The sequence below is a fragment of the Lycorma delicatula genome, chromosome 6 (genome assembly GCF_047948215.1).
Source record: "Lycorma delicatula isolate Av1 chromosome 6, ASM4794821v1, whole genome shotgun sequence".
In the NCBI taxonomy this organism is placed as follows: domain Eukaryota; kingdom Metazoa; phylum Arthropoda; class Insecta; order Hemiptera; family Fulgoridae; genus Lycorma; species Lycorma delicatula.
In genome coordinates this window covers 161,451,536-161,477,370 of record NC_134460.1, presented here as the reverse complement: position 1 = coordinate 161,477,370, position 25,835 = coordinate 161,451,536, and the positions used below count along the sequence as shown (strand labels likewise).

Here is a 25,835-nt window from a genome sequence, read left to right as displayed (position 1 = left end):
GTTTCAGCAGACCCCATCTTAATACTTGAGTGTATATAATAATTATGAACTAAATTTAGGTAATGACATTAATGTTCATTTTATTATTGTACTCTGTTACTTTTAGCAATTGTTAAATTTATTTAGAAGGAATAGTCTAAATAAGTAATGGTGTAGGTGAAAAGTTACTAACTACTGCAGTGGGCAATCTTAGGCAGGTACATTTTATTTAATCAGTGATTGTTATGTGCCACTAGAAGCTATTGTTCTGTGTCTAATAATAAATTTTCATATATAGATACTGAAGATACCGATGCCTAATTTTACCTTTGCAGATACAGCTGCTCATGCTCTCTCCTTTCTTACAGAACCTGTTCATATGCATTCTTAAGTAGGTTTAGTGCTGCTTATACAAATACAGATGGCCATATCTTTGTAAAAATTGTTCTACACAGCAACAGGAAATTGTTGGTCCGTGATCACAGGTTCATCGGTTTTCATTTGTGCTGATTCTGATAACGGCCGGCCCCTCAGACACCCTTCTTTTGAGTAGATAGTTTGAATTATGGAGTCACCAGATAACTGCGCATCATGTTGTTATTGGTTAAATTAAATGTTTACATTGATACAAATTTTTTGGTGATGTGTACACTTATAAAAAGTACTGTTTATATTTGTGTAATATTCAAATGATTTTAAGGAAAGTAGTAATTGAAAATATGGCATATACATTAGGTTTAGGAAACGTATGGAATAGTAATATATGTAATGTTTATGCGTCAAAATCAGAATACTGATAATAATGAAGTTGTCATCAACAAATTATATACCGTTGTATCTATTGAGCACTCATGTTATTTAATATTCGGCTAGGCGATATTAGTATCACCTAATATCATCAACATTATACACACAAGCGGTCTAAATATAATATAGTTATTGCTTTCAGTCAGGTGATTTTAGTGCGATTTGATTATTAGTATAATAGTGTCTATATTTTTTGTGTTTAGTGTAGTACTTTTACATTTATTCTATTTCTGTACAATAAAATTTAATTTAATAGAAATAAATAATAATTAAACAGAAAAAAAATTAAAATTACCTGATTCATAACTGAGCATTTGCAGAACCAAAAACATTGTTGTGAAGATTTTGTAAGATGTAAGAAAAAAAGGAAATAACTTACTGGCACAAACTAAAATTGATGTACCTTCTGGTAAAACATTGTGCAGTTTCTTGACGTAGAAGAAAAATTATGATTTTACGTGAATGACAACAATTAGTTTATACAGTAACTAAAGGTACTAACACAAAATGCTTAAAATAAAAGAACTTAATGTAGATCAATTTTCTACTGATTGAGATAGGTTAGAAATTTTTTTTTGCAAAAATCTTAGTATCAGAATAACTACATTCATGTGAAAACTTAGTAATTCATAAAATGTTAATGATATACTATTGATATTCAATAATTATTAATTATAATTTAAGGAAATCAAACAAGAGAGTTAAGAGAGTTTTATTTATAAAAGAAATGTGCTAATATCATGTGCTAGACCAGGCGTGGCCAACAGTTTATGTATCCGGGCCGAATTGGGAAAAAAAACGTTTTTCACTGGCCGAACGAAATATTAAAAATAAAAAAAATATTAAAATAAAAAAAAGATTTATTTAAGTAAACAAAATTTTATTATGGAATTTGTTATACTCTTGTTTAGATTCATTAAAGAAAAATTTCGTTCACAAGTATAAGTTGAGATGAAGATTACTAAATATTTCTTGGCAAGTATTTTTAAACTTCCGTATTTTCCATTATTCAGCTGCTTATATGAAGCAACTGAATAATGCTAATATTGACAAATTTTTCGCGGGCCGCATAAATTGATTATGCGGGCCGTATGTTGGCCACATCTGCGCTAGACCCTTGGCAGAATTGTAAATTTCGTTTGCTGTGAGGCTTACAAGTCTCTTTGTGGGTTGTCTGTCCTTTCCTTAATTAATTCCTTCTTTCATGAGCACATGTTAGACAATTTTATTATTGCTGTCATACTTCCTTGATGGCGTAGTCATATGCGGAAACAAGTTGTTTGTTTCTTCATCCACCAAAGATGCGAAAAAAAAATTATTACACATGTCATATTCCACACAGGAGGAGGATGCCATCAAAAACGTTGCTATGGGTCATGTCGTAGTAAATGACATAAATTTCTTGAAAAATTAAAAAGTTTAATTTTTAAATAACATGTCTGTCAATAATATAACTAAATAAATTCGTCTTTATTAGCCGAGTCCTAGAATCACACATATTTTAACGTTAATTTTACCCCAATAGTGTTTTTTTTTTTTTGTTAACTGTAAATTTATTTAGAAGTTTCTATATATTTTTATTTCAGTTTGATTTGTTTTTCTCAGATTTTATTTTAAAACATTACTTATATCTTATTTAATTAGCCATTAGATGATTTTATTTACTTCTATGTTTGATATACCAGATATTATAAAATATTTTTCTAAAGTTAATTCTTTTAAGAATCATATTCTTCTGTAATAATGTAGAAAATTATATTAATTTGATCAACCTAAATATAGAATAAAATATAAAGTAGGATGACACTTATTTTAATAAGTAGGATGATGCTAGAAATTCGCGAAAGTGCTTTGATTGATCAAATTAATATAATTATTATAAATATAACTTTAAATATTAGAAATTAACTGAGTAAATTTCAACGTTCAAACAAAATTGTTAAAATATTAGGTATAACAATGAACTTGTAATGATACTCCTAACACAATGTACTTTTAATTATTAAAAGTGCCCTGTTAGGAGTATCATTGCAAGTTCTAATTTTTAGTACTTCGTTGACAAGTACATTGATTTTTAGATTAAAAAATTTCAATTCTTAAAGATTTAATTCTATATAATTTCAAGTGATCAGCAAGAGAAAAAATTGTGTGCGCAAGTATACCCGCATTACAGATATTATTGTAGGGTAGAGTAAGGCAGTAAACATCTAGAAAAATAAAAAGGATGTGAAGTAGAATTAAATACAGATAGATGAATACATGCTTTTTAAACCAGTTCTCACTCAGAGGTCATTGAAGTTAAAACAATGTCAGATGCGATCGATATTTTGATCGGTTGTGTACCATTAATATTTAGTTGCTAGTGAATGCTACTGCAATTAGCCAAAAATAATGCATAATTTTAACTGTATCTTATACTGAGATCATCTGCTGTTCTCAGTTTATAAATGGTGCTAAAGTCAAGGAAGAAGAAGAAGCTATGGCGATGGAAGAATTATCTGGTGTTATCGATCCGGATTATTTACTCAAAGAATACAGAGGAATACAGTTGCCTCATATAACAAGACTTGTGCTATCGAAATGCAGTATTAAAGCTGTAAGCATTTAAATTAAAACATTATTGCTAGTAGAATATGAAATTTATTAAAATGTATTTTACTGTGCATAAAAAATATATTTATAGCTGATAAAACTAAATACTCATTTAATTTATTGGCTGGGCATGATAAAATACAAACACAGTTTTTTCTAAAGTATGAAAATTAAATTGTTTGTGTATTTCTGAATAAATTCAGATAGTGAGTAAATTAGGTTTTTTAAACTTTTTTTATTGTAAACAGGTGTTTGCTTACAACCTATGTGTCACATGCATTTTTGTTTAGCTTTACATTACTTATTTCAAGTAACTTTCTCTTGTTATTCTACAAAATAAAATAAAAATTGTGAATTTCATATTTTCACTAGCCTGTTGTTGCTGTATAAATAGATTATAAAAAAATTCTTTTAACCATTCTATTATGAAAATGATTTAGCTTTATAATTGCAAAAAATAATTACTATGGTGGATAGCCTATTTATTTTAAATTCAATAAGTTTAAACCTATATTTTTTCAGACTCATATTAATTTTAATTTAGTGAATTTCTTGCAGTAAATTAGAAAGGAAAGGAAGATTTTAAATCAGGTAAATATTATTAAATTATTGTCTCTTAATATTGTTGTAAAACTGAATAGGCCAATCACAGGTTTTCTATGTTTTCTTTTTCAGATCTTTCTTTACACAATCTAATAATTTTTTCTTGGTCTTCTTCCTATTATTTTTAAGTTAAATATTTCATATTGCTTTTCCACTCAATGTATCTGTAAGCACCTGAACAGTGTTAATCTACTGTTCAATTCTCACTTGTACTGTTCTACAACCCAAGTGTTATTTTATTAGTGTTTTTCGGTAAATCTATTCTTGTCTTTACTATTGTGCTTCTTAAAAACTTCATTTCAATTACCTATATTTTACTGCTTTTTTTTACACTTAGTTGGTACACATCTATAATTAACTTCTAATCCTTTGATAAAATCCTCTTGCCATCCTCAGATATTTCACGGGTTTTAACAATTTCCAGTACCTATTTTATATTTCCAGATTGCCTCTTACATGCCAATCATTCCTTTTTGAATACATTTTTTCCCAAAGTAACCAATATCATGCTTCTGTCTCCCTGTTACTTCTCTACATACTAATTGATTTCATCTGTAAAAATGATAAAATAACAAATACGAGAGTCTATTACCTCATCTTAGTCCGGTTTTATCTTATTATCCTTTAAAGATTTTTATAATTTATTGAGACACTCCTTTCCTCCATAATGTCACTCATATTTACCTACAAAGGACACTATTTGTAGGTTTCATTCATATTTTTCTGGTCTTTACCAGATTTCCTTGCTCTTCTTGATCATCTGTCCCATGGCAAAGATCAAATTCCACTTTCTCTTTATTATTTTTTCTGATATCAATCAGGGCACAAGTTAACACAGCGTAACTTCAGGTAGTCCTCACACTTATCTACACCTGCAGTCTCCTCACTTATCCATATGTTCAATTCATTCATAAGGATGATATCTTTTAACCATTCAACTGGCAGTTTCAATAAATAAATTTATTTCCACTTTTGATATTGTAATTCCACTTTGATCTCTCGATCTTCTGTCTCTTTTTACCTAACATTCTTAGGTAATACTTATGGCTGTGTAATCATCTCGATGTGTTCAAGCCACCTGATTTTCTAATTTTTTTGTTATATTTGTACTTTTTATGATTTGACATATTTTAATGTTTTTCATTTTTGTTTAATTATGTTTTGCTCGATTTACTTTTCAAAAATTTCATTTTTCCTACCTGGACTCTAGTCCACATTCCTCTTCTGCTTTAACATGGAGTATCGGTTTTATTTTATTAATTACTTTGTATCTACCAGAATAAAAACAAATATTTATTAAACATTTTCCAGCCAAATATGGAATTACAGTACCTTCTGTTTCCTTATGCCTTTCTTTTTCCTGTTTAGCCTCTGGTAATTACCTTTCAGATAATACTTCAGAGGATGATACGTATGAGTGTAAATGAAGGGTAGGCTTGCACAGTCTCAGTTTGACCATTCCTGAGATGTGAGGTTAATTGAAACCCAACCACCAAAGAACACCGGTATCCACGATATTCAAATCCGTGTAAAAATAACTGACTTTACTAGGACTTGAACAATGGAACACACTCGACTTCCAAATCAGCTGATTTGGGAAGACGCATTCACCACTAGACCAAGCCGGTGGGTTGTTTCCTTATGCCTACTTAACATATAAATTAACTGACAAACTATCATAAGCATCTCTTCATGTTCTTTTATAAAAAGGTATTGCATCTTAGTAAAACACAAATAATAATTAAAATAATATAAATTTTTAGTACTTTGTTGATGTCGCATTATTTATTAGTGTTAAAAATAATTTTACTGTCTTTAATTTCAGGTGCATTTAGATGGTAAATGCTTGGTGAATGTTAAAGTACTTGATTTAGAATATAATAGTATAACGTGTTTAAAAGGGATGGCTTCTTTACCTTCACTTAAGGTTCTTAATTTAGGATGGAATAGAGTCTCAACATTTGATGTAATACCTAAATCAGCTTCTGTGTCTTCGACTGAAAAACATGAAGGTGCTAAAACGGCAGTAGAAATGAGTGGTGATGGTAAAGTTCTAAAAAAAAATTCCAAGCATTCATTTTACCCAAATCTGGAAGTACTCTCACTTCATTCCAATCGCATAACGTCATTACTACCTTTACAATTACAAAGTTTTCCGAAATTAAATACATTAATGTTGCAAGATAATGAAATAACATCTTTACAAGGTAAATGGTTCAGTTATATTAATATAATGCTATTTTAATTTAAAATTTGGTAATTGAATCTCCAATGGAATGCTAGAATGCATATGAACTACAAAGACAGATTTATGGAAGGATGTAGACATTGCAGTATTTAAGTGTAAAAATGATATTTTGTACTATGAACTGGTTTTATTTGTTGAACTGTACAAAGCTTACAGGTCTAACATGGAATAGTTAAGAAACAGTATGGGAATAAATAAACTCCTGGAATAGTTATATTTAAAAATTTTAGTCAAAAGAGTTTGTGACATGTCAGAACAATGATGAATACTGACATAGGGAAAACCATTTTTAACATCTCATTTTGACTATCCCTGAATCCTTTTTGACTAGTTTTGGCATGATGTCTGTACATATGTATCTCACATGCTCAAATATGATTAGCTGTTGGATGTAAAATTTTGGATTTAGGACTGTTGTAACATCTAATTGTGCACTCCCCTTTTGACTGCAATCGACTGAACAAAAAGTGTCCAAAAAAGCACAATTTTTGCTTAACTGCAGTAGTAGGCCCTCATTGAGAGCTTTTCAACAATATATCATAAGAGTGGTCCTTATTTTCATTGGTTCCATTGTTATAAGACTTTATAATCAGACTTTTCATTTATTTTTTTAACTATTTTTTTAATTTAAATATATTGATTTATTAATAAAATTATTAACCACTGATTGTAAAAAGTTTTGATAAGTAATAATTCAAGTTATTAATGAAATAAAATTTTATGCACATTTCATTAAAAAAAAAAAATGTGTATGTGTAATTTAATAAGGCGTACAAGGAAGTCATGTGTTGAAAACATGAGATTTTTTAAAAACAAAAATTACAATAATTTTAGATTCTGGATGAATGAATAATGATTTTATATGCTAATAGATTTATGAAAAAAAAGAAATTGACCAGAAATTTCTATTTTCAAGAAGTAAAAATTAAATTTCAGTTGTTTAATTTTCAGTCCAAAATTTAATTTAATAAATATAACTATATAAATATATATATATATTATGCAGTTCATGTCAGGAATGGATAAATAAAAAAAGAAACTGCTCCTACATTTGCTTGGATGGATCAAGAGAAACTGTGGTAAAATCTTGATTAGAGCATTTCTGAATATCCATATATAAATAATAAAATAATAAATCTGTGATTTAAGTCCATAGTAATTATTTAAAATATACACACATATTGTGTTTAATGAAGACATCTTATGAGGTAAATACTAGAATTTTCGTCATTTTAAATAATTATGTTTAGATTTAGATCCAATTGTGTCACCTACAAAGAGGAGAAATAGTATTATATTATAATCTGTAAAGATAATTTTAATTTCTCAATGCTATAATTACAAACTATCATTTTCTCCCACATTTTCATAGTACATATCTACATCCACATGACATTTGTTTCTTCAATCAGATAATTTCTGTATTATTATTGTCGCCTTATTTAACAAGTTTCTTTAATATCCCTTAACCTAAATATATTGTTTCTAAAAGGAAAAAAAAAAACCTTCACTATTCCCATTTCTAAGGAAATTGAATTTTCAATGAAAAGAACAATACAGTTGTTAAAATTTACAAACACGTTCTGTAAAAGCTATGTAGAAAGCATCTAGTGTCCTGAATTAATTCTTATTTTTAAAGTTATTTTCTCTATAAAATTGCCTATTAGATAAAAATATGATTGGTGCGACTCATAATAACAGTAGATTAATAATTTAAATACTATATCAACAAATAAGAAAATTAAATCTATTCTTAGTTTCTTTATTCTTAAAAGGTACACACTCATATTGAAATCAGGATCTTTAATGTTCCTTTCTTCTCAACAACAGACGATTAAGTAATTGTGTTCAAGGTAATTAAGCCTAAAACAAATAGTGTAATTTATAAGCCACATTCTTAGAAGAAGATGAAGAAATAATGAGTTCTAATCATACTATGATTACAATGTCTAATCAAAGATGTAAAAAGAGAAAACTGTTTTATACTGATGAAAACTAAAATGCCAATGTAGAAAAAAATAGGAGGAAGAAACACAGTTTGAAAGTACAGGCTGAGTGAAAGAAACGAATGAGGAAGTAAACTTTCAGAATTTTGCAACAAATATAAACTAGTAATTGCAAACAATCCTTTTAAAAATGTAAAATGGATAATAAATACTAAATGATAAAAGGAAGATAACTAATAGACTGTTATGTAATGGTTAAGCAGAAATTTCAAAACCAAATTATTTAGCGTAAAACATATCCAGGAACAGTTATTCTGATATTCAAACAGATTTTAATGGGTTAAATTTGAAGAAACTAAAGTAAAAGGTGTGAACAAAGAATTAAACAAAGGAGAGAAAATGAAAATAAGAAACAGAACGAACAGGTTAGGTCTAGAAATTACCACAAAAATAAAAGTAAAATTCATGAAGAAATAATTAACACAGAAAAATGATCTCGGCTAGAAAGATAAAATATGGAAAATCATTAGAATTGATCAATGTACACAGAAAGTATAAGAATACCAAAAATGATAAAGCAGAGAAATTATATTGACTCAAAATAGCATAGGGAAGACTGGTTGAAAGAACATAGACAACATAATAAAGCAAACAGAAAGAAAGTTGTGGGAAATGAAGCCTAATGTAATAAAGCGTTCAAGATGTAAGATTGGTGTTACTGAGAGAAAGATAATTAATAGATGATAGGAATTTGTAGGACTATACAGCACCAGAAAAATTATCTATGCTGTAGGAGAAAAAATTGATGTCAGAGGAGACTGTAGTATGATCTGAATTTGACAGTATTTTGAAATAATAAACAGAAAGAGTTTACAGTATACTTCTGAATTACTCTGTTGGGAGAAGTATGATAGAATTCACTTTGCAAATTAACATGCAAAATTTAGAAACTAGAGAAGTAGTCTCAGATGTCAATATAAAAACATTAGTACATTATTTACTAAATAAAGACAGAAAGAGAGAGAGAGAGAGAGAGAGAAGTTAAGTGAGGGACATACTGCACTGTGGTTTTAATAACTCTTTCTTTCAAATTATTAAATCAACTAACTTATTGTTTACTAGATAAAGGCTGATATAATTTCACAAGAATTTGGGAACATAAGATAAAACTTAGCCGTTGAATTATGTTAGAAGGGGAGGTAGAAAGAAAATAAATAAAACAATATATACATAACTTTTGTAGATGGTGAAAGAAATAGTATTTTAATATAGTATATTGTAATAGTATTGTAAAGTAGCTATAATTAGAGTAGAAAGTGAGGAAAGGGAAGTTTCTACAGAGAAAGAAGTACCTTCCCATTTGAGTTTTTATTTGTGTGGAAGAAGCGATATAATAGCCTAGTAACAAGAATACAATCTCACTCAACTACTGCATATTATTTGATGCTGTCTGTCTTATACTGTGATGAGTGCAAAACAACTGAGAAGAGGGAAAGAGTTTTGTAATTTAACTGAGTCCAGGATTATTTTCAGAAGAGGGACAAGATGCAAGAAAGGAAAATATATATATAGATAGTTAATGAGTATAAACATGATAGTTTTAATCATTAAAAACACATTTTCGTGTGTGAAGGTAAGCATTTAATAGGATTAGGCAAGATTTAAACATATTTTTAACAAAAATTATTCCTGAATTCAACAGCCATATTATAAACAATGTCTCATCTAAATTGCTGAGATATTGTTAATTATTTGGTTGATCCGTTACTACAATATTATGAAACATAATAGATTGATTTTTTGATTGCATCTTAATAGGACCGTGCTTGTGTTCAATTAGTTAAAAACTATTTTAAGTATATCAATTTTGTTTTAATAACAAAACAAAATTTATGTACTAAAACAAAATTGAGTAATAATAAGAAGAGAAGCGTTCCTTAAAAAGAAGGGAATGGTGTAAGGTCTTCCTTCATGTAATTCTAAACTTACATTTGATCAACCATATTTTTTGGCCTGGTCAATAAAAAATTCTCATATTTGTACTTTTCAATATCAAATTTATTTTATTTTTCTGTTTATGATAGAAATATTTTTGTTGAAGTATTTTTTGAATGAAAGTCTATTATGCATAAAATATTGGTTAAATTATAATTTCCTAGCCTTACAAATTAACAAAACACTTTATAACATTCTCTAACCACTGCGATTCTGCACCAAATACTTTTACCATTAATATAGATAATGAATTAATTAAAAGATATAATAATACCAAATAGTAAGGCATTATAATCGACTCAAATATTATATGGAACTATCACATACAAATCTTAGATACATTACCTACATTCTAGGAAGATTACAAAAATTATGTACGGTTTATATTGTAACATAGGGAATTTTAGCATGGGGTTCTGTAAATAAAACAGTTTATGAACTTATCAAAATAATGCATGAAAAAATGATTAAAATAGTCTTTAAGAGTAAGATAAAAATAAAAAAGAAATACCGTTGAACTTGAGAAAAAAGGTATGTTTTAGAATCTATTAGTCATCATTACAGTAAATTGAAAGTACATTTTTATTGAAGTGTTAGTAGCAAAATAAATAATAATTTACAGTTACCCAAACTCAATAATGAAATTGGCAAAAAAAAAATCACAAATTTATTGCTTATAAATATTTCAACAAGCTTTCTCAAAGCTTTAAAAATACAGCAACAAAAAACTTTAAAATAAAATTAAAGAATAAGTTTTTATAAATATAAAAACTATGGAAATCAAAGAATTTATATAATTAGCATTGCTTAAAGGTATATATATTGAGTAAATACTACTAATTAAACTTAGCATATGAATAAATAATTATCAAATTTGTAACTAGTTTTAAGGTTGTATACATGCTGCATACAGATAATATCGATATCTGCAGTATATGATTGATATATGCTATACTGTATATTACTTACTAACCCACTGCGTTAGTTAACGTGTTTAAACTCGTCACAAAATTAGCTGAGTTTTTAAGTCAAGAGTTCCTAAGATTTGAATCCTTGTAAAGGCAGGTGCTTTTATATGGATCTGAATGGTAGACTGTGTGGGTAATAGTGTTCTTTGCTTTGTATTAACTGTTCTTTGTTTCTATTAACCATCCACCTCAGAAGCAGTTGACCTGAGTCTGTTCCAGATTATATGTTTACCGGTACATATACACTTATACACTGCACTACATCTGCAGTTATGTCAAAACTGGCAAGCCGGTAGCAGTAATTACATTTACCTATACACACACAACCAGACTAGACCCTGACAGTAACTGGAAATCTGATTGAAGAAATATTTATTGTATATTACTTTTGTAACCTGTTATCAATAAATAAATAAATATTAATTACTGTATTTGTCATTAGGATTAATCGGTATGAAAAAATTACGATGTCTAGTATTAGATAAGAATAAAATTAGCAACATTTCAGCAGAAGATTTTGAAGATGTTGCTACAGTAATATCTGAATTGTACTTAGAAAGTAATAGTCTAAGAAGCCTGAAATTCTTAAAAAAATGCAGTAAACTTAAGAGGCTGTTCTTAGCACAAAATAGAATACAGGTAATATATTGTTGTACACAATCTGTAGAAAATATTCCAGGACTAAGACTATAAAAACAAAACTATTAGTGCAGTCTCCGGGTGAGGTTGTTACTTGAGAGAAGTTGTGAATGTATTTTTGTGCCTACTGTCAGATTTAAAAAAAATAAAACTAGCAAACCTAGTCTTGTTTATTGCTGAATAAAAGTGCTACAGAAACAATAAAACAAGCACATGGTGATGAAGCTATGTCTTGTTAGAGTGGTTTGCTCTTTTTCATGTTGGTCAGATATTATTAGAAGACAACTGGGGAGGGGGAGGGGTAACCTGCTGTAGCGAAACATCATCAAACCTGTGTGTGAATTACTGATTGTCATCTAATGTGTGTTATTTGTTACTACTGTCTACCAAGATGCCTAGAATTGTTTATTGAAATGAATTCATTGTGTGCCACTGCATTTTCACAAAATCAAGGACCAATTTCTGCTTCATGACAATGTCCAGGTAACATAGCCATCATTGTACAGCAGTCTTTGGCTAAACGACATGTGACAGATTTGGTACAACCCTTACAGATTATTTTCTATTTTTTAAAGTTGAGCCAATGAAGGGGGAGGAGTATGTCCATAGAGTGTTACAAGCACCCTACAAAAGTGATCTAAATGTTGTCACATTGTAGGGTAGAACTTAAAATATGAATAAATTTTTTTTATTTTTATTTTTGTAGCCTCAGCCCTGGAAGTTTTGTATAAACTACGTAAATTAAAATAATTTTAAATAATTAATAAATACACTTGTACTCATAATTCTAATACCTTTTTTTAAATGAATACTTCTCTTCTTCTTCTTCTTAGGAGTAAATTTAATAAATAACAATTATGAATGGTGCACTTTGATTAATATGTAATATATGATAAGATAATTTAGTTTAAATTGCAACCCTCCACATTTTGGTAAATCTTCTAGGAAACCATTTATGAATTCTAATTCTCAATCATAACTATATAAATTACATTCATTATTTAAACAAATACATTTTTAAAAATTCTCTCCTTGTACTCTCTTTGGTAAAATCATTGTCTTGATTTAATACAAGGGCTGTCCAGAAAGTAACATACATTTTGAAATAAAAAACCAACCAAATAAAAAAAAAATATTATACACATTTGAAACTATTTTTCTACATAATTGCCATTTAAATTGAGGCACTTATCATAATATGCATAAGCTTTACAATTCTTTCTCTGCAAAAATCTCCGCTTTAAAATAAGTCATTGAGCGTGCAATGTAATAAAATAAGGATGTGGACAAATGAATTAAAATTTTTCTGAACTGTACAGATTGGCTTGAGAATTTCTGGAGCCTTCATGAATCTCTGTACTGTGTGAACTCATATGGCAAACATACATAACAAATCATCTGCATTCATGTATTATATGTTAAAGCTATGATCCTTCTTTAAGGTCAAAAATTAACCTTTGTCTTCCCAATTTTTATATTGGAAAATGTCCTCCCACATTTCATATCTTTGGAATTTTCAGACAGGTTGTAGATAAGGATTATCTTGGTTATGCAATCTATATGGTAAACCCCAGTCAGAGGTGAATGTAGGCTAATCACTTGCTAATTTACATTGACAGAAGTAATGTGCCATTGCCATCAATCATTAACATATGAAAACAGCATGTTAGGGAACTACAAATGTTCACATTGGTTATCTACAGGAAATAATTTTTATAGCTTTTAGTAATCTGTTCCAGGTGTTGTAGAGCTGTTAGGAAGTAGTTTAGCATGTTACTCTAAGAATTTAGGAGCAAGACTTTCAGCACAAGGACTTTTGTATCTGGAATTCTCTCATCCTGTGGGTCGAATTATGACATTTCAGTTCTACTGTAATTTTTTAAGTCATCTCTGAGATGGCTGTGAGGCTACAGTAAGAATGTGTTATGTATGTCAATAATATACATGTTCATGTCTTCCTATAGTATACATCTTCATGCTAACAATACATTGTTGGGAAAACACATCCTGAGACCCTGGATAAGACAGTAAACTTATCTTACAGTTCGAGCAATACATCTTGGAAGTTTTGCAATAATTAGAATATTCCGGTGAGAAGGAGGGATCACCATTAAATTAAACTGGGTGTGAAGTAAGAAAAATGGATCAATTAAAGGCACATTTAATTAATTAGCTCTGGTAGATTCAGACCATCAAAGTTAAGAAATGTCAAAGAACACTAGGTGTAGTATTCTTGCTAGCATTGGCATTTATTACAAGTTAATGATCATAGATGTTGAACTGACAAGACAAACATTGGAAACAGTTGAGGCATGGAAAAAATTCATAAAAACGTATTCATTAACGTATGGAGGTCATACGTTAATGGAGGTCATTAACGTATGACCTCCACCGTCTTTAAGAAGGTGGAGGTCATACGTTAATAAGATGAATTAAACATTTTTTCAGGATAGTTTTGGTAAGTAGTTTTAAGTAGCACTTAAAATTTTCCAAATCCAAATTACAAGAATGTAAACAAATGGATCCACAAAATTAAGTTCAGCATTTGTTGCTGGCATTAGGAAGTTGAAGCGGGGGGGGGGGGGATGTTAAACCCTTGATATAATCAAGAGTTTAACAGTAAAATCATAAAACAGATTATATCTGTCTTATGATTTTAGTTACTGTTTTATTCATTTATAAAAGATTATCATGCCTATGTTAAAAATATTATGTATGTAATTTTTATCAGTTAGCTTTGTTAAGCTATTACTGAAATTAATTCAGATAGGTTTATAGAGAATGTATTATGGATTCATTTAGCACTAGTAAGTCAAAAATGTATCTTTGAATGCAACAAAAAATACAAAGCCAAAACATGTTTCTGCTGAGAATGGGCAAAAAATATTAGAAATGTCTTTCAACAAATAAAATTCATGGAATTACATCAGCTTTTAGATTTGCCACTAAAAATAGAAAAATAAGAGCCTAATTTGAAAAGTTGAAAACTAAATCATTCTTTGGATTTGTATTTTATTTACAAAAAGTGTAGTGTACTAAATCAGTTTATAACAAAAACCTTGGGACAATAAAGACTGTCCTGTTCTGTGTGAAAAAGCTCATCGAATTGGTTGAAGAAAGACTGGTGAGAAACTCTCATTGTGACATTTTTAATTGGGCTGAGGCGTACAATGATTCCTGCGAATTCATATGTGAAATGTCAGCATTCACAGGAAATTCATCTAAGATGCTTTTGGACAAGTCGATTATTGCGATTGATGTGTGTACTACTGCTTGCTTGAAGTATGTACAATGCTTCTTCAAAGAACTTCCAAATTGTTTGCGATTTATGCTTTTCTGCAACATTGAAACAAAGTTACAATGAAGCTATATTCCACTTTTAAAGAAGTTATTTTGAATATCCCAATTACCTAAGGTGCATGCAGTATTCTTTCACATAATTCTCAATTCATAATTATTATATATATAATAATAATAACATTAATATGCATATTATATGTTTTTCATTATAAAAAGTTTTATGGTATTAAATAAAAGTTATAAGAACATACAAATGTAATGATTAAATGTGACTTAATTAATGGCCAGATGAATTCATAATATATTTTGTATATACAATTCCTGATGTATATATATATTACTTTATAAAAATATTTATAATATTAATAATATCTTATTATTGTAAAAATAAATACGTATTAATTAATGAATACATATTACTTTATCATATATAACAATTTTTACCATCAGTTCTAAAATTAAACTGACTGAACCAATGCCAAAAGCAATATTACACATTAAACTTCAATTGAAGTTTCAAAAAAAAAGTGAGTTTTTCAAAAAACTAATCAATGAATTATGGGCCAACATTTTTTACACACTAATTATAGAGTAATTAACAAAAATCTGAAAAAAAATTTGACATTCTATGACCTTAAGCTGAAGTTAGGTGTTATCTAATGGATAACAAGGAGAATTTAATCAACAAAGTGAAAGCAGTGTTTGCACAAAATTGATTATACAGGAAGAACAAATACCATATTCATTTGTCCTAGCAAAAAGGAGACTTTTCAAGTATTAACAAACAGAATTATTAGTATCAGATGTAAAAGAATCTTATATTTTGAACCCTTGTTTTTTTTTTGTAATACAACTTCATTGAGAGAGTTGTCTGTAGCCAACATATTAACTTTAATGTGCTGTTACGGTTTATTAACTTTCTGGTAAAAAAATTCATAAAGTTTGGAACCGACTGTGGTACCAACAAAATTTTCACTGCTGAAAAATATGGTGTTCTCTCCATATTATAGAAGAATCCAGAGGTTCTAAAAAAATATTTCCATGGTGACTCATCACACTTGAGAGGTGACGTTTTGTGGCCAGCATATTCATCCAGTGTTTCTACTCAAGATTTTTTCTCTGATTAAGTTCAAATGGAGACCCAAGAGAACAAATGAAGTGAAAGCTACTTTGAACTAAAATAAATTGATAAGACAAAAGAAACAAATAAGGTAATCATTTATTATTCAAGTTCAGGTCCAACAGAATATCATACCATGAAATTATAATTATATTATTTACTTATCATATTTTTAGTATAACTATAAATATATTTGCCGTAGGTTATTCATAGATGCCTATTTACAACAGAACATTTTTAATCTCTTTATATTTTACTAGATTTGAATTACAAAAACTAATGTATTTTATCTTTATGTCCACTAGGAGCCACAAGAATTAAAAAACTTGGATAACTTAGGATTACAAGAAACAACTTTATGGGGTAATGCAATCAGTCGCCTTAGTAATTATCATACATTAGTGTTAGAAAGCACACCGGACTTATTTAGATTTGATGGAGTTTTTTTACAACAATATGAACCAGAAAAACCAAAAAAAAAGAAAGAAATACTGACTGAATTAGACAAAGAACTGGTTACTTACAAAGATCACACAGAATCAAACTCTCAAATAAGTAACGAATAATAGAAAAATTATATCCGTATTCTTGTTGTGCAGTACTATTGAGTTTAAAATAGAAGTGTCTTGAATAACTATTCTTTTGTAACTGTTAATAAAGAAAATGAAATGAAATTATATATTAGTAGTTTCTTCTTTTACTATGTTCTAAAAGTTTGTATCAATATGAGAAAAAGACAGGCAATTTGTAAGTAGTATGTGTAACTTGAAAATTTATATATAGCAGGAAATAATCTATTTTACTGCTATATGGCAGTAAGTGAATTCTGAATAAATCAAAAATGAAAGATTAATAGTCAAAAATGAATGGTTTAATACACATTAAAAAATGAAATTCATATCTGCATTTTACATGATTGTTACGAATTACTATTATTTACAATGCAATATTTATTTTGTTAAAGTTCACTCGTTTACTCCAGATTTAATACACTTTATTATACTGCAGGTTGGCAGGGCTTTATAGACAATTGACTGTAGAAAAGCTAACATGAAACTAAACTTGTTCTATCTTTCTGTGAGATGTCTTATTCCAGTAAAGAACTGTTCAAAGCCTTTAAAATATAAAAACCTTTTGAGCAAACAAAAACTAAAAAACTGAGGGCAACAATTTCTGATCTGAATAAATTCCAGTGTCTTTTGAGTGGTATGATGGAGGCTTAATTATCATGCAGAATTATGCCTTTTGAGACAACCAGAACATCTCTTCCTTAAGTTTAATTTTATTTTTTAGCATGTCAAAACTGATTGTTGTGTTCTAAATAATTGCAATAAATTAGGCATGCCTAATCCCAAAACTGTCAGCACTTTATTGGCCGATGCATAAGTTTTGAGCTTTTTCCTGGTGGATGAACTGTGATTGGATTCGGGCTTAAAATGACAAATCCAAGTTTCATCCTGCTTATTATGCGATTATTTTTTCCTAAAAATGCATTATTTTCACTACCTTGGAACCCATCTCAAATCTGTCTTTGCGAATAAGATCACCGTTTCCATTTGTCTCAATTATTGACAAATCTTCATATTAAGTAATTGTTTGTTTGCTGTTTGTTTCGCATGAAATTTCATTCATTTAGTGCAGTAATGAATTTCAAAGAAATCGGTTTTAAAAGTAATTGTAGCCAAAAATAAAGACAGATTAAGGGATGATTTTTTTTTAAAGATTTTATCCTACCTTTGTAAGTTCAGAGCCAAGATTTACTTATTAAATTTGTAGCTACTTATTCCATTCATTTAACTCTTAACCAATGGTGGCTTAGTATAGGTGCTGTGGAACTGCAGCACCCCTATTTCCACTTTGTATTATCGATAACATTTAATATACGTGTATAATGAATGAGTCCTTTTTTCTTTATATTTGTACAAAATATAATCCTTAAGCTTAATTTCAGTAGCCATCCCCTAGTTTATGAAAAAGATACAAAAATCTTTATATGGAACCATGGAAAACGTTTGTTTATGGCCTTGAAAAGGCCCAGAAAATATTTTCTGGAGCAGCACCACCCACTAATTTTATCTGTGAGCCGCCACTGCTCTTAAGTACTCGGAAAACCATATTTGAAATATTATGAAAACTAAAATAATGTGTATTAAAACATATTTTTGTGAGATAGGAAAGACCGAATTGGAAATTTGCTTTATATTCAATGCCTCGTAAACTTGCTATAAGGATACTGCACAGATAACATTTAATTTTGTGGAGTCCCTTTCATAGGAATTTTCTATCCCTCACATATGGACATTGTGTAAGTTACTTTTTCACCAAAATGAAATGTTAATCATCACCAAACAGTATGATCCAGATGTAATTTTCATGCTGGAACATTTCAATCACAAATTCTGTATGCATAACATAGGCTTCTGTATCCACATGTCAGTAGGCTTAAAGCCCATAACAAATGAAAACAGTATATTTCCATATGTAAGCTTTTCCTAAAAACATTCCATAATGTAATCACTGACATTGACACTTCAGGACCGGCCTTCCAAACAAATTTTTTAGAACTACGCAGGAAAACATTTTCAACAGTCATCCTTTACTTTACCGTTTACACAGATGAATGTTACTGTCACTCAGAGAAAGTTATTTCAATTAAACTTCTATGCAATGGATGTTGAACTAGAAAATCACATTTAGCAAACTACAAAAGACCCAAGGCTTTCTATTCAGGAGTCACCAACTTTTACTAGTGCACTGTCAAGCGAAAAGATTACAATTAAAACTGTAATTTTTACTTTTTGATTCTAGTCTTAAATAACACTGTACACCTTATCCAATAGATATTATTAAAATATTAATTCAAACATTCTATTTTTGTACATCCATCCTGTAGAACTATTTTTATGTTACCATCATTATAAAAAAGATCTGATAGAATTTTAAAACATCATCTAGAAATTTCTGGATAAAAGATGCTGATGCTCCAGTAAGGTTGGAGAGAATTTAAATTACCCGGATCAACCTTCATGTGAATAAAAATGAGCTGCTGGGGAATCAGAGAGCTACAGACAGACTCACATTTTAATAATCATCATCTTAAGTTCTTTTACAAAAGGATTAACAAATATGAAATTAAGGTTAAGTATAATAAATTTAATGATCAAGTTGGCCAACAGCTCATAGAATTTCAAATAGCAGCAAAAAAAAAGAAAACAGGTTTTAGTATTCAGGAATAACTCTTTTCAACATAAAAGCTTTTTCAAGAAAAATCTATACGTTATCTGAGTTTATATGTATGAGTTCAGTGATTTTACTTTTACTGAAGAATATAAATATGATTAATTTTTTCTGATAATTTTATATAAATATTCTAAAATATGTAAAGAATATTTTATATATTTTACATTGTTTAAGTCATTAATTCAGTATGGTATAATCGGGTAGTAAGGAACCTTTCCTATGGCCTTTACTCCTTTAAATACAAAGAAAGATTTTTGAGGATAATCTTTTAATTGCCTTTGATCTTCAGATTTTTTTTTTTAAATTTAGAAGTTTTAATATAGCAATAGCTTCTTTTTAAAGCTATTTTGTGATGTATGATTTGAGTGGCTTATATATATGTTCTTCACAGCCCTCTCACTCTTTCACCAGTTTGATGCTCTTGATATTAATGACAATAACAAAACTGTTCTCTACAATTTCAAATATAGAAAAAAAAATCTAAGATAATCCACAAAGCTCAATTATTATATAAAAAGTGAGAAAAAAATTTAAAACATTACCCCCAGTAAATACATTTTGATTTATTACAATCAAAATATTTTATTAACAATTTTTTTTTGTACTAAACCAGGCATATGTAAACTGAAGCAGTTTACAAACCATAGTTCAAATTTTTAATTCATGTTTTTTTCATTTTTTGGTGCTCTTATAAATTATATTAAAATTACTGAAGAGTATGTCATGACAAGATTATGAAATTAAATTACTTGCACAGTGTTTACTTTTATAATAAATTTGTGCTGTGTTTTATTCTAATGTTATACTTTTTTTTATATTTATATTATGTTTTTCAATGAATACTGTGGAATATTAAACAATCCTTGATATTAGACGTAAATAAACATTCTTTAATTAAATGTCTTAGAAGTATTAAAAATAAATAAAAACATTCTTTATGTCTAATATAAAGGATTATTTTTCAGTGATGAGCGTGAAAAAAATCAGTCAAATAGTTTGTCTATTGCAATCATAGAAATGATTGAATTTTTTGCGAAAACAAAAAGTGACCAACCTGAAATGTCAGAGGTGGGGGCATTGTGTCTACGAAAGATGGTCCAGTAATTATACATATTCCAGACGATTAGACGTATATATCCTGCGATAGACATATCCCAGACAATTTAGTATCTTACTTTCTTATGATACAGTATCAACTGTACCTTTAAAAATGTACATAAACTGAAGGGGATGGAATATGTAGTTTGAAGGACTTTTTATTAACTAAGAGAAAAATGAGGGCCAACGCTTTGAAATTAAAAAAGAAATAAAGAAGGCGTTACAGACAAAGAACATTTATTTATTACAAAACCTCCACAATTTCAAATATTTACAATGGGTGAAAAGGAAAATATTTATGATGGAAAATGGCAAGGTGTGAGAAAGGCATATGTGAACTATTGGAGCTACTGGAACAAGATTTCTTGTACCTGATTAATAATACAGGCAACTGGAAAATAGAGAACGGGAATAAGTGAGGATTTGGTGCTAGACTGACCAAAATGGCCCTGGGGTTAGATTATGATATCCTTTGATCTTGTTGAAAATGATAAAAGTGGAAATGCATTCAAATTTTTTTCAAGAATATATATTAGTTGAAAATCAGCAGTTAGGGTATAAAGTTTATGATAGGGCAAAGATGGAGAATGTTAATACATTATAAATCGAGTGGAGGGTAGAATCAAGTTAAAATTTTAACTGATGGTAATGAACAGTTTTTGGTACTTGCATATTTATTGGAGAATAGTAATGTACAATAGAATTGTGATTTTCTCAAGCTGCAGAAATTTTTGAGAAATACTGTCTGAAGAAAACAATTTTAATGGGAGACTGTGATGTGTGTACGGGTCAGCAGCATATTCCTGAGGAATTATATAAGAATAGTAATGTCAATAGTTGTGACTTAAGATCCTTGAAAGCCAAAGTTATTAAAGCCACGGGGAGAGCTATGAAACTTATTTGACAATAATAATTTATTTATAATTAATGGTTGGTGATGAAAAGGGTGTATTTACTTGCACAGGACATTAATTCTTGATCTGAACAGAGACATTTTCTGGTCACTAGCCAGGGTTTGTATCAAAGAGTGTGAGTGAGTGATTGTCAACACTTTGAGATTGAATGGAATGAAAGTTTAGTTCTTGGAAGTTCAGGATAGCTGATAAAAACACTACATTTTACTTGTGGAACAGTGACAATTAACCAATTGTCACCCGTTTAATTAGGTCCATAAATGTCATATATCTGGCAATAAATGTCTGCTTGTGTCACATTCCTTGCGGTCAAAAATCAAATCACAGTCGTATTTCACAATCAATGTTCAATTATTTGAAACATTTCTTCACAAAAAAAACTGTACACAGTGACGCTATGATTGTAAACAGGACCTACATTTGTGCAAGGCATGCTGGGAGCTGAAGTGCATGCGTGCTTCAACAGCCACGCAACATCTACATAGCTACAGTCAATCAGACCTTACTTAAACAACCCTTGTAATTAAACGGACGGCGAGGTGATAATTAAGACTTTGTAACTGCCAGAAATTTTACACGTTATAGCACATCATGCGTTTTGGAAAGGATTTAATGCTAATAGGAAAAATAAGGTACTGAAATACTGCGATATGAAAAAATTATTTAATTTTAAAACTAACGTTATGAATGTAACAAGACTGTTAGATGTAAATCTCTTTACATTGCTGTTTTTAATAAATGTCTTATTAGTTATGGATATATTGAATTAAATGTCTTTTTGTTATTTTAGTTAGCGATAAGATTTGTTGTTTAGGCATAATTTTGCTATTGTCCAGATATGGTATTACAACTGCAATTTATACTGTACAGAATGCTTCCCATACTGATAAGGAATATCTCTAAATGTTCTTGTTTTAATAAAAATTATTTCAGTTTTAATATTTTCTTTCTTTTTTGATATTACTTTTACTTTTTGAATTATTTGGGGATCTTCAGATAACCAAAAAGTTTAATTTTTTAGAATCAGACAGACAGATTAAGTCATGCCATTGTATACTGAAGGTAGCTCTGATTTATGTTTTTCTTGGACTGACTTTTTTTATAAAATTTACTTTTTAATGTGTTTATTTAATTCTGCATGTAAATAAAAGATAAATGATACCATTTATGGTTGCCTCCTGAAAGAACAAGCTGTACAGTCTGTTTGCTTAGGACACAAAAAACATTAACCTTAGGGCTCTCACAAATGTACTGCAAAGTTGTATGAGTGTTTTAGCATATTACTGCTAGTTAGCAGTTATATGCTAATATAACTGCTAAATATGGGGTTCACCCCATATTTAGCAGTTATGGGTGTTCACCCTGCCACTGATGTGAAATGTTGACATCATTTCTACATATAACGTCAGCCAAGCATCATAATCTGTAATGAGTTCAACCATGGTTAGTTTGTATGACTAAGTGCAAACATTTAGGTAATTCGCGGCAAATGGTTTGTGGAATGCCATTCTCTCATGTGATGCCAAGTTTTCTTCAACTGTATGCAAATTTTTCAGATGTTCCATAGCAGCTCAGGAACACCTGATCATCCTGGTGATTTTGTATGATTAACCACCTCCCGATCATGATGCATGAAATTGCATGGTGTCTTATGCCGGCCTACTGGTCAAAGCAAAGTTGCACATCAGCTATACAAGCCGATTAGTGCTATCTAGTTTTTATTTTTATGAACTACACCTTTAATACTATTTGCAGTACTGTTGTTTTTAATTTTTAACATAGTACAATATTTTTAACAGTCTGAATTGGACGTGAACAGCTGTTTTGATTTGTAACTTCGTTGTTGGTTTACATTGCATGTGTAAAAGGCTTCTATGAGTGTTGAGACAGTAAGAGTTTTTAAATGATAGTGACTCTTCTGTTAGTTTTTATAATGTTTCTTAATGACATTGATTCTAGCCATAATGATAAAAATTTAGATTAAAAAAAAATTTTATAAAAATTTTACAGAACCTAATTTATTTGTGCATGATTATGGCCCTAATCATGATTTGTCACAAGGTTCTAATGAGTTTTTCAATAAGAAAAATAGTAGGACGTAAATGAATAATTCCAGCTGCAATAAAATCCCTAAAATCATCTCACCAGTTTATAAAACTTGAAAAATATGTTCAGAATTGTGTACTTTGTAGCTCTAAAAAGATAAAAAGTCAGTCAGGAAGAGGAATTAGGTCTTCATTCAAGTAAGTAAGTAAGTAATAGTGCAATCTCACAATTATATAGAGAGATCTTTCCTTGAGTATCATCAAGAGAGAGATGTTGAAGTGTACCAGAATATTATCCTAGTTTATTATTTTTATATTAATTAACGGTAGGTTTTTTAAGTATAGACCAAATTTTATTACTGTAGCGATAGATATAATAAAATAAACAGTATGTGAATGAAGATCAACCTAAAATCGACGTTTCTTCAAATTAATAAGATAAGTTACCAACATATAGATAGTTGAAATAATGACAGAGAGGGTTAACAGAACAGCCTTTCTCAATGAAGGTTTGGTGCAAAAATAAATTGTTTGCATACTACTACGAGGCTCCGTACTGTATTCTCTACGAAAATTATGTTGAACTGCAGTTGCAAACTGTAAACCAAAAAACACAGCAAGCATGTTCCAACAATATAGGTGGCCAAATTTGGTAGTAATGAACTATATGAGTCAAAACTTGATGTGTTTTGCTATGAAACGAGACCTCCACTGAATGTAAGTTATCTAAATAAATTTTTGTTTGCCTTTAAAGTTGTGAAGTCCTCTTTAAATCATTTTATATTGTATCAGGTATTTGAAATTGTTTGGTTTTGAATTTTTAAGTAAAACTGTAAAAAAACAACACTGCAGCATTTAGACAGAGTGAAAAATCTAGATATGTTTGCATTACAAAACTTAAAATTTGATGAAATTTATCAAAAATTAACATTTTTGCATAATATTTTTTGTAACAGGTATCAATCGGCTTAATATATGAGAAATTAAACAACATTTACAAAGCATTTTATATTATGTTACAAATGTTCTTTTAATGTAACTTTTTTAAATTTCCTTTCAGAAATAAATGAAATAAATGTATGAAATATTAGGAAACATCTATTCTATATAATTATAATATAAAAAAATTTATGTGAAAATAGAAAAAAGTTTATGTACATATTCGATTAAAAAAAAAGCACAAAAATAACAGTTTTCTAGTTTTTCTTTCCTACATTTATTATTTATTTTATCTATTTGATACTAATTATTTAAAAATCACAAGAGCCATCTGGCCATCCATCTCTCCACCTTTCATTCACCAATCTGCAATCAAACTGCGGTTTACCTAATCTTCGGTTAACATTGTTATGAACCCAACACAACCACTGTGTTAATGCTTCTTGACTCTGTACCATGGGTGGACTTGCTCTTAGTCTGAAACAAAATGATAAATTATTAAATCGATAAAAAAAATTTAAACAATTAATTTATTTCTTTGCTCTCTTCAAGTTTGTGTTTACTACAAAGATCATCTTACAGCAGGCAGCATTTTTCAAACTTTTAAAAAGACACATTTTACAGATCCTGCAATTTTAATAAGGAATACCTAGGCTAGGTATTCCTTATTCCTTTATTCTGAATAAACTAATTATTCTGTAGAATAGGTAGATATAATTATAAATAATAAATATAATAAACAAGTAAATCTCAACATTCAGAAAACAACATTTATTTTCAAATCATTATTTAAAATGCAAAAAGAGTCAACAATTACATGTTGTGGGAGTGTTCTTTATGAGTTCAGTGTTTCGGGGTCGTTTTTGCTGTAGGGCAGAATATTAGAAAATTGCATTCTCAGAACTGATAAGTGTCGAGTTTGTTCAGACTTTGGTTTGGTTGTGACATAATATGAAGGTCCTACCCTCAACATATTGAGACGAGACATAAAATTAACATATGTCTTATCTCAATATTCTGTACTAAGTAGTAAGGTAAAACAATTTTAAATATAGAGAAAGAAAATACTTGACACAACCTGTTATTTACAAAAACCAGTCTGTTTCATTAAACTGAAGACTAAGACAAGGATAAAACATAAATTAAAAACTAATATAGATGTCCATTCAAATGTAGTTTATATCCTTGTCTAATTTATATGTAGAAAAACCAAAAAAATAATAAAGGAAAATAATTAAAAGCAGAATAAATTTCAAGAGAAAAAACAAAGATGTTATGATTAGATGATTACGGCATGATTATTTCAATATCAGAGAAAAAGATTAATTATCAGAAAATGGAATTTTAAAATACTAAAGAATAAAACAGAAGAAATGAAATAAGACAGAAAAAGAATAACAAT

General features: G+C 29.0%; 2 protein-coding genes and 1 long non-coding RNA gene across 5 annotated transcripts in view; 1 reads left to right on the top strand and 2 right to left on the bottom strand.

Moving 5' to 3' along the window:
• The window catches only part of LOC142326426 (uncharacterized), a 48,895-nt gene extending 47,371 nt beyond the window's left edge, over positions 1 to 1,524 (bottom strand). Inside the window, exon 1 of the long non-coding RNA XR_012756781.1 lies at positions 1,082 to 1,524. This is a non-coding gene — a long non-coding RNA (uncharacterized LOC142326426). The remainder of the gene's footprint in view (positions 1 to 1,081) is intronic.
• LOC142326424 (uncharacterized) overlaps positions 1 to 16,856 on the top strand; it is a 77,729-nt gene extending 60,873 nt beyond the window's left edge. The window contains exons 15-18 of one of the 3 annotated variants that reach the window (XM_075368916.1): positions 3,227 to 3,382; positions 5,807 to 6,188; positions 11,581 to 11,777; positions 16,503 to 16,856. In XM_075368916.1, coding sequence (XP_075225031.1) covers positions 3,227 to 3,382; positions 5,807 to 6,188; positions 11,581 to 11,777; positions 16,503 to 16,763 — 996 coding nt within the window. In that variant the 3' untranslated portion in view covers positions 16,764 to 16,856. The remainder of the gene's footprint in view (positions 1 to 3,226; positions 3,383 to 5,806; positions 6,189 to 11,580; positions 11,778 to 16,502) is intronic. The other 2 variants (XM_075368917.1, XM_075368918.1) reach the window with 2 other exon arrangements.
• Positions 16,857 to 24,574: 7,718 nt separating this feature from the next.
• Alr (Evr1_Alr domain-containing protein Alr) overlaps positions 24,575 to 25,835 on the bottom strand; it is a 48,599-nt gene continuing 47,338 nt past the window's right edge. The window contains exon 4 of the mRNA XM_075368915.1: positions 24,575 to 24,910. Coding sequence (XP_075225030.1) covers positions 24,745 to 24,910 — 166 coding nt within the window. The 3' untranslated portion in view covers positions 24,575 to 24,744. The remainder of the gene's footprint in view (positions 24,911 to 25,835) is intronic.